Below are 10,585 nucleotides of genomic sequence, written 5' to 3' on the forward strand. Positions count from 1 at the left end.
GAGGACGAGGACGAGGAGGACGAGGAGGAGGGCGAGGAGGAGGGCTAGGAGGAGGACGAGGAGGAGGACGAGGAGGAGGATGAGGAGGACGAGGAGGAGGAGGAGAAGAAGGAGAAGGAGAAGGAGGAGAAGAAGAAGTATACCTTGACTTAATACAACAGTCCCATAGTTTTTATATGCTGTTTTGTCTGTTAGTGCATTTTCAATCTGTATATGTGATAAGCTTTATAAGGGCATAGAGATAAATAAATGAATCTAATGTGGCAAACAAGAGAGGGACGGAGGCAAGGGAGAAGAAGGTGTTGAAATGTGTTATGCACATGAGCCCATTCTCTACAGTGAATGAAATCATTATATATCGCAAGTATGTACTACTAAAGTAAAAAAAAATATACAATATATAATGAAACCACTATAACAAAAATAGTATGTAATGTGTATATAAAAACAGGCACATAGATCAATGAAATAGAGTAAGTAACTCAAAAATAAAGCAGTGAAAATGCAGCTATGTTATGGAAGTGTCACAAACGTTCCTCAGAGCAAAGCCTGCCTCTTCACCAAGTGGTGCTGGCAGAACTGGACATCCCCATGCAGAAGGCTGAGGCAAGATTGTTAGTAATCACTCTGTGCAAAACCAGCTCAACATGGATTTAAGACTGGAACACAAGACCTGGACCTGTAAAGCAGTAGAGGAGCACGTAAGTGAAGCACTTCAAGATTTAAGCATTAGCATCTTCCTGAATGAGACTCAAATAGTTCTGGAAATAATCACAAGAAACAGTGATGAAATTGCATAAAATACAAAAGCTTCACATGGCAGGGAGCCAGCCTACAGGATGATGGAAAATCTGCAAGCTACTTTTCTGTGATGATTAATATCCATAAAATATAAAGAATTCTTTAAAAAAATTCTGGGCCAGGGAGATGGCTTAGTAGAATAAGTGCTTCCCTGGCAAATGCAACGGCCTGAGTTCAACCTCCAGTTCCACAAAAAATAAATAAATAAAAAAATAAAAATTCTGCTCCAAGTAATTCTATGAACAAATGGGCAAATCTGCTGATCAGATATTTGTCAAAAGAAGGACACAGTGTCAATAATTATATAAATAAATTTCACTATCTGTAGCCCAAATGTAAATACAAAGTATGTTGAGATTTCTTCTCATCTCAGTGAGAATGACCACTATCAATAATTCAAAATATAATAAATATTGGGAAGAGGGAAAAGACAACCCTTATGCAGTGTGCTTCTGGTTGCAGTGTAAATTAATACATCTACTGTAGACATGAAAATAGAGGTTTTTCAAAATCTAAAGATGAAACAACTCCTCAGGCTATCTGCAGGAATCAAAGTCAGCATGTTGTAGTGATCTCCACAAGCCCACTTTACCAGCAATGCAATCAGCCCAGTTGTCTGTCCACAGATTAATGGATTAAGTGTGACATGTACACATGAGGGAATATTATGCTGTAATAAAGAAGGTCACGATCAAGTGATCATCACGATAAGAGAAATACTCTAGACTCAGAAAGACAAACACACAATTTCTCCCTACATGTGGAATATCAGGGAAAATGAAAATAAGATAGAAACTATTAATAAAGGGCAAGGGAGCCAAGTGAAAGAGGAACAAAAGTAGCAGAGGCTGTGTGAAGGAAATGCACACTGTGCACATACATGAGGAGGTCACAAAGGAGCCTATTGGTCTACTTAATGTACACTTCATAAAATGTACTGAGGACCAGTGAGATAGCTCAGTGGACTAAGCTCCTGCTTAAGTAAGTGCAGGGACTGGGGTTCGATCCCTGGCACCACATGCCACGCTGGCTCCTCCCCTAGGTGCACTGAGCCGGCCACCAAGACCAGACATGGTGGTGCACACCTGTAATCCCAGCACTGGGGAGGCTGAAAATGGGAAAATCACTAGAAGTCTGAGCTGCATAGTAAGACCCTGTAATAATCAAATACAAAAAACCAATCAAACAAAAAAAACCCCAGCAACTAAAATATAGTGAAATGTGGAGATAAAGAGTGTAAGAGCAACATAAATATTTATGAATTTATGATATAAAACATTTGACTTCTCTCACTTGAAATATAGTACTTGCAATTGGCACTTTGGATCCTGAGACTCTCATGTCCAAAATTTAGAGTCTACTGTATTAGGAGACCAAAAGCATATTGCCATTGATAAATTTATTCATTTAATTTGTAACACAATTTGCTACTGAGAATTTGTTCCATTATTCATATATTCAAACTTTTAAAATAAATAACATTTATTGCATTATAAATCCTTTCAATTTACTCTGCACTTGGAATATTTTTGTCTTAGTTATGAGTTTGAAGGAAACAAAGATGCCTAACTTACACACACATAATAGTTAAAGGTGTATTCATTGCTTAGTTTAGTAAATTCTGCTATATTTTTGCTTCTAGGTTTTCTTCAGTTTTCAGCTCTTATGGACATATACTGGACATCCAAAGCTTGGGGCAAGACATATTCACAAGCCAGTTACTAATGGGAACAGTGAATTTTTTCAGCTCATTGTCTGTGTTCTTTATGATAAGACATGTTAATCGTAAGCCTTCATTATTTCTTTTCGTTTTTCTGTTTGGAAGCTCTCACATAGTCGCCATATTTGTGCCCAAAGGTGAGAATTTTTTCAGTATTTTGAATCTCATTAGGAATGTAAGCATTTGAGCAGAAATTTTCCAAATAGAAAATAGATGCCATATGCTACTCCGCAAATGACTGGAGGACTTTAAGTTTTAAACCTAGGTCCTTTGAAGGTAGTGGCAATCTACGTTTACTACTTCCTTGAGGCAAGAACTCCTAACCTAGCATGTGTAAGGCACTGTGTGTTGCTGAGAGAAAATAGGCTTGTCTGGGAGTCCTGTCTAGTAGGACTCTGTGCTTGGCACCAAGGCTCCGTGGAGGAAGGGAGCTGGCAAACCAACTGTTAGGCCTGAGTTCGAACCCTGGTACCACTAAAAAGGAAAAAAAAATGTTAGTTTAGGATTTCTCTAGATGGCATCCAAAATTCACCACTACAGATGAACAGGAGTTCACATGGTGAAGAAATATAGACAGAGTATAACAGATAGTGGGAAGTAAAATGGGGATGGAAGGTGTGCTGGACTATGTATTTTGGGGAGATAGATGTATTATGAACACATTGCAACTCCCTGTAACAAATACATTCTATATGTACTGTGAATATATAATAAAAATATAGAGAGGGACTTGGTTACAGAATATTCATGTATCTTTAGTGAATAACTTTCCATTAAAGTTCTTCACTCATCATCTAAAAGGGGGTTTAAGTGGACAATATAAATCTCTGCACAGCAGAGAGCTTTCAGAAGGAATGCCAGTCTGAAGTCATGGGCAACTGTCAGTCTTTATGGTGGGGACAGCTGGGGACTGGAGGAGGGCAGGGGCTTATGAAAAAGAGTTTGGAGATTGGGTGTGCTGGCGCGAACCTGTAATCTTGGCTCTTGGGAGGCTGAAAACAGGAGCATCACTATGAGTCTGATCTGCGTAGTGAGATCCTGTAGGTCTTGTACTAGATACATACATACAGAAAGAAAATGTTTAGAAAAAAGAAAAAAGAGTTTGCACCCAAGAAATGCTGTAAGATAAATCCAAAAATCCTAAGAATTCATTGGAAATAACAAATGAGAAAGGTGATAACCAGGTGGCTCTTATTTTCTGACAAAGACACCCCAGGAGAATCCATTCACAACAGTGATGGACAGGGCCATTACTTTGGTAGCAAGCAGGAGTCTGAGTTTATAACCACTAACGAGTTTTATTTCTGCTAATCATTTTGTTAAGTAATGTAAATGCATGAAGGACTAACAGAGGAAGTTGTTTCTCATTCTACAGGCTGGGAGAAAATATGGACTCATGTCCTTAAACTAGCACTTTCAAATCATTATGTAAATTCTGAAAGTTCTGTCCTAATCTTACTCTTCTTGCTATTTCCTTAAATCAACCTCCTTTAACTCTCACCTGTAATAGAGCAAAATCCTCTAACCTTGAACAATAGCTCTTTTACAAATAGGTTTGCTATTGGTTTTTCTTGCTAGTACAGATTACTTTTCTAACATATTTACCTATCACTCAAACTTTAATTTTCCCTTACCAAGCTTTTCATCGTCTAGCTTTTCAAAATCCTTTATCTTCATGTAGTCCTTCTCAATTTTACATGTTTACTGTTTAGCTAGTATTGTACATTTTATTTCATACTTTAAGAAATTATATCTGTGTACGATCAGTTCAATCTCACTGATACACTCTTCCAACTGCTTTTCATGTTTAGCTCATGAAATCCTGCTGCATTTTGGTGTCAGGCTTTCTGGACTGCCAGCCCGTCTCTGAGTTGGACACTTCTCAGTGCCCCCATAGGTTTCTTCCACTTTTGGCTTAACCATGTTACAATGTCCTGCCTGTTTTTCCTTTGTTCCCCTCCACTTGAATATATCCTTTGACCTATGTGTTTTCATATACGTAATGAATTCTCAAGTGAAATATTTTTCTTCTTTGTGGTCTGAATAATGTCCCAGTTGTATATGCATGCATACATATATGATATATTCCAAATGAGTGGACAACTATTCTTTTTCATCTGAGTTGAGTCATTATGTTACATAAAACTTTAATTGGTTAATAAACACAGGAAACTTACACCAGATCATGAATGACATTTCAGTATGAAACATCTTATTGGTGATTACATGAAATAATATATTATACCTCAGCACCAAATATAATCACCAAACTATAAAAATAAGTGTGTATAATATTTTAAAAATAGCCTAAAAATAGACATGCCATTTGACCCAGGTATACCTCACCTAAGCATATTCCCCAAATAATTAAAGATACCACCCCATACTGATACTTTCATATCCATGTTTAGAGCTGTGAAATTCATAGTTGCTTAGCTCTGGAAACAGCCTAGGTGGCCACCAACAGACAAATAGATAAAGAAATGTTCTTTGCTCAAGGGAGTCCACATTACTCCTTCAAGGAGATCCTAACATGTTGTTGGCCTTTGCATACATTACACAAATTTTTACTTCTGCTCCTCTGTGGCAGAGGGTCTCATCTCTGCAACTTCTACTTCTCAAAGGGTTTCCTGTCTGCCAGTTGACTTGGCCTGTGAAGCAAAGTCACAAGTGTGTATCGACTACAGGAGGCATGTGGACAGCAGAGTGTTCTCCCCTGGGCTTAGATCTCGGGTGGCTGTGGGGACAGCTGAGTCTTCTGTTGCCAGTATGACTTGTTGCCAGCTTAGCCCAGTTTCTTTTGGGTTGCTCTTGTTCTTGCTCAATAAACCCACTTGCTCCCGCTGTCACTTCAGTTTGTGAGTTATAGGATTTATTAGCCTTGAATATTTATTGCTTTGTTTTATGTTTATTTATATTATTATTCTCCAGTTCATTTCTTAGGTTTTTCTATTCCATTTGTTTGAATTGTTATTTATATTCCTTAAGTCTCTTTCCTTTGATTCTCCTAAACTAAATTTGAGTCCCTGGAATTGCATAAGGCAATATTTTTCACATATTTTTGAAATGAATTAATGAAAAGAGTGTAGTTGATGTCTCAGTCTCAACTTTATTTCCATAATCTTGTTTACAGAGATGCACATTCTGAGACTTGTTGTTTTTCTCATGGGAAGAGCAACCATTTCAATCCTCATGGGTATATTTACAGCTTTCTTTCTCGAACTCTCACCAACAATATTCAGGTATGAAAGTACAAATGGTCTATCTTGAGAATCCTTGCTGAATATTTCTGGGACTGTCTAGAACATTTGAATGAGTAAAATGAAATTCGTTTTAAAATGTCAGTGAATTTTGAGAAATGTTGTTCATCCTTAGACCGCCCTCAACATATTTTTTAACAGATTTAATTGTTGTTGTTGTTTTGTTTTTGTTTTTGTTTTTTTTTCGGAACCGGAGATTGAACTCAGGCCCTTGCACTTGCCAGGGAAGCGCTTACTCTGCTGAGCCATCTCCCCGGCTCAGATTTAACTGTTTGGCAACAGTTTTTAGACTCTTTAACAACAACCCTTTTCTAAAACTCATGGTTATGCTGCAGGGAAATGAAACTCCCGACCTGAGAGGTGCCTGGCGTGAGTTCATGTTCTCTGCAACTGAAGAGTGAATTTTAGCAGCAAGCAGGGGTTAAAAGCAGAGTATACTTATTTGGGGAAAGAAAGCTTCTGTCAGAGACAGGGACAGAAGGGGGACCTGAGTGGGTTGCCTGGGAATCTGCAAGTTTTAGGGATTTTTATAGAGCAAAACCACGTGGTGAGGAGTGTCTAAGGTGGAGAACATGGGAACTCATGCACGAAGTAGGACAAAGCTATGGACAACCAGTAAGGGTATCAGCACACTTGCTCAAGGAAAATGGATTAAATTGGGATCAGTCGGGAAGGTGAGCCAGGTAGCAAGCAGGCATGAACACAGAGCAGGGGCTCATCCAGCTGGGAATGTGTTAGGGGCTTTCTGGACCTTTCCAGGTGATTGATGCCTATTCAGAATGTCGATTCCTGATGCCCATCCCTAGGGAAGTATGTGGCTGCATTTGCTTACCTTTTTGTCTTGAGGTCTGGCCCACAACAGGAGTGTTTGTCTCTCTCAAAGTTGCTATCACCTTGTCTTCCATGTTGTCTCCTTCAGGGCCTGGCCCTGTCTGATTGCCTATAATATTTCTATCTAATTCAGCTGCCTGCAACAGTTATACAGAGTTTTCAGGATGTGGTCCAGCATTGGAATTTTAATAGCATTTTTTAAAAAGATCCTTTTATTTATTTGGTACCAGGTCTCATTACATGGCTTAGATTCATAGTGATCCTCCTGTCTCAGCCTCCGAAGGACTGGCATTACAGGTATGCACCAACATGCCAGGTTTCAGTTGCCAGCATGGCAGGGAGACCGACAGGGCCCTGTACTGGGGACTGAAGCTGGGTCCTTGCATTTGCCAGGCGGGCACTTAGACTGATGTACTATCTTTCCAGTCCTAGCATTGGAGTTTGGCCCCTAGATTTGCATTGTGGGAACGGAAAACCATCTGATACAGTTTCATGGCTTCTTTGATACTCAGGTGAGGATCTGTACAAATTAGGAAAAGTAGAACTTCCTGAAGCTATTTTCACCTACAGAAATAAAATGCTGCACAGTAATTAATGGACAGGAGCACAACAGTGTCGATAATATTGTCCATCCACATAAACTATATATGTTCCTACAGGGATAAATTTCCTATTCAAGTTTCTCTCCCGCAACATTCCTTTTCCTGTCTCCTGCCTTCATTCATCACCCCTTTCTTTTTGAACAGTCATCTATCCAAGAGACAGCACAGCAGCAACTTGCATGTCATGATAAGCAGCCCGTGTACAGAAGATCAGAATGACAGGCACTCCAAGCATGAACCTACTATTACAGATTAACATCTTCAGTACAGTTGCTTAGTTCACAGGTGTCAGTAAATATGGTTAGTCAGGGTGATAATCTTTCTAATTAATTGCTAGATTAAAAAATCTTCTGAAGATTATCAGGATCATTGCCTTGCCCATCTTCTACATAGATCTGTATGGCTTGTCACTGTCATATTTCCTAGCTCTTCTCCTTTCCCTCTCTTAATTAGTTAATCCTCGAGTTCCTGCTTTTGTTTTACTTCTATTATACTTTTCTAATTGCAATTCTTCTTTTGAGTCCTTATACTGGGGAAACTATATGATATTTATACATATGTCTGGTTTACTTCATTTATGAGTATACCTTCAAGTGGCATCCACTTTAATAAAAAGGCTTCAAGTTTATCATTCTTTATAGCTGAGTAATACTGCATTGTGTAAAAATACCACATCTTTTTCAACCATTCCTCAGGTGATGGGCATCTTGGTTGCTTCAAAGTTGTATATGGTTAGATTTGTGGACTTACGTATAAACAAAACAATTATATAATTCTTTATGCCTATTTTTAAAATATACTTATTTTTTAAAATGATTTTTCATCATATTCTGTAGGGACTTCAAGTTCAACATATCAGTACTTGATGAAAAATACCTGTTACATGTTATGCCTAAGATGTTTGATATTCAGACAGATAGTGTGGTTAAGCTCAACAGCCTAGGTTGTATGATAATAACAATAAACTTCTCTTCTGGAGGGTTAACAACCTAAGTTTGCAGACCAAAATTAGAGAAATAGGAGGGCCACAAGGAAAGCCAACATTTTGGTCCTAGCCTTCCAAGGTCAATTAAGACTCAGGACACTTGAGAACTTGTATTCTAATATCACATAACTCGGTAGTGTCCCAAATTGTCTGATCAAGGAGATTATGGAGCCAAAGAGGAAAGTGATCGATGATGTACAGTGTGCCTAAACAGAGTCACATGGAGATAAAACATTCTCTAAGGTTTTCACAGAGAGCACATTGGTCAAGCAATGGCCGTGACTCATCCACATGGCTGACACTGACAAAGGATCTACAATCTGAGTTACAGGGTCTCAGGATAAATCTTGAGGGGATTTCACTGACCTCATCAGATCCAAAAGTTACAACTCTTGTTGCATAGGTCCTGCTTTGCCTTGGTCTTAACCATCCAAAAGAAAAGTATAAAAATGAAATATGGGAGGTAAGGCCATGCTGTTATGTTGTGCTGTGGGGGACTCAGGTCAACAATTTCTGACAATGCCAGTGAAGCGAAAGCCCCAATACTATTATGGACTACTGGACTCTTTTAGAATATTTTGTTGAGTTAACACACCTACAATATTCAAATAATTGAACTAAACAAAAAAAGGGGGGATGCGGATGAATGTCCGTTTTGTATCTATGTAATCAAAATGGTTAGGATAGATATATAGTTACATTTTCTTAATGAATAGAGGGATTTGTTCTAATAGTATTTGTAAATAGGATATCATGTCTGCATCTTGTATGGCAATTAACCAGTAGGAAGAATGTATACAATGTGTTAATTATTGAAACTATACTACCAATTTGGTTTGAAACTGTCTCATTGCTACTTGTTTCTCAATAAAATTTTGGAAAAAAAATAAAAATAGAGGAGAGCTTCCATCTACCCTGTGCTGGCTGGAGGTACTTGTTGCAGCCCAGGTGCAGCATAGGTGAGACCCTCTACCACCCCCTTGGGAAGCCCCAACCACTCCGCAGCACCTCTCTCACACTACCCACCCAGTAGGAACTTCTGCCGCGTTCCGGGAACACCCAGATCCAGTCCTAGCCCAGGCCCAGTGAGTGTGTGGGAGAGCTTCAGGCTACACTGCACCAGCAGGACCTACTGGTTCCAACCCAGGCGCAGTGTGGGTGAGACCCTCTTCCCCTCCCTTGGGAAGCCCCCAACACTCCACAGCACCTCCCCTACACCACCTGTTGAGTAGGAATTTCTGCCGCATTCCATGAACCCCCAGACCCAGTCCTAGCACAGTCCTGGTGAGTGTGTGGAAGAGCTTCCGCCTACCCTGCGCCAGCGGAACCTACTGGTCCCAGCCCAGGTACAGCATGGTGACACCCTCTTTCACCCTTTTGGGATGCACCCATCACTCCACAGTACCACCCAACACCCCATCCACAAAGTAGGAATTTCTATTGTGTTCTGGGAACTCCCAGATCCAGTCCTAGACGAGGCCCAGTGAATGTGTGGGAGAGCTGCCTCTCCCCCTACTCTGCATTGTCCCCTCCAGACTCAGCTCATGTCTACCATAGAGGACTGAGGTGAAACAGTGCAGCTACAATCCCTGCAGAGAGTGTAGGGGACAGAACCACCCAGATAGTCCAGGAGCAGAACATCTTGCCAGACGGGCAAAACAGGATCACTCCCAATGGCAGCAATGGGAAGGAACTGAGCACAGCAGCCAGACCCAAGCCAAGCACAGATGGATAAAACTTTGTAGATCTACACCTGAACTTCAGTAGGTGCTAAGACTATAACCGAAAGGAAGATCTACAACAAAGGTCAGAAGACAGTGCTATACAAAATGACAACGAAAAGGAGCAAAGTGCAATCTCAAGCCCCAAGCCCACCCATAACAAGTGCAGACACACTAACACAGAACAAATTGGGAAAACACAGCTGAAAGCAATGAATCAATGACTTCTGAAATAAAGAAACAGCTGCAAAAAGGTATAGAGGAACTCAGATTGGAAATGAAAAAAGAAATACCTGAATTAATAACATCTGCAGTAAAGAATCAAATGCAGAAACATATGGAGGAAACCCAACGCCCAACCAGAACAAGTGCAGAAGACACTAGCTCAGCTCAAATGTATGAATTAATAGTGTTGATAGTAAATAAGCAACAGCAGAAAGTCAAGAGGAACTCAGAGTGGAATCCTTTTCTACTAGCTCAGCTCAAATGAATGAATTAATAGTGTCGATAGTAAATAAGCAACAGCAGAAAGTTACAGAGGAACTCAGAGAAGAATTCATTTCTGAAATAAAAAAAAGAATTCTCAGAACTTGTGGCATCCGAAGTAAAGAACCAACTACAGAACCATAGGGAGGAAACCCAGTCTGAAAAAAAAAAAAAAAAAA

At 39.7% G+C, this 10,585-nt stretch overlaps 1 protein-coding gene across 2 annotated transcripts in view; it reads left to right on the top strand.

The window, feature by feature from the left end:
• LOC101575191 (solute carrier family 22 member 22-like) overlaps positions 1-10,585 on the top strand; it is a 49,740-nt gene that overhangs the window by 24,471 nt on the left and 14,684 nt on the right. The window contains exons 8-9 of one of the 2 annotated variants that reach the window (XM_023718742.1): positions 2,444-2,658; positions 5,655-5,763. The exons of the other annotated variant lie outside the window; for it this stretch is intronic. Coding sequence (XP_023574510.1) covers positions 2,444-2,658; positions 5,655-5,763 — 324 coding nt within the window. The remainder of the gene's footprint in view (positions 1-2,443; positions 2,659-5,654; positions 5,764-10,585) is intronic. 2 annotated transcript variants of the gene reach the window in all.

The sequence above is a fragment of the Octodon degus genome, unplaced genomic scaffold (genome assembly GCF_000260255.1).
Source record: "Octodon degus isolate 3935 unplaced genomic scaffold, OctDeg1.0 scaffold00062, whole genome shotgun sequence".
Taxonomy (NCBI): Eukaryota; Metazoa; Chordata; class Mammalia; order Rodentia; family Octodontidae; genus Octodon; species Octodon degus.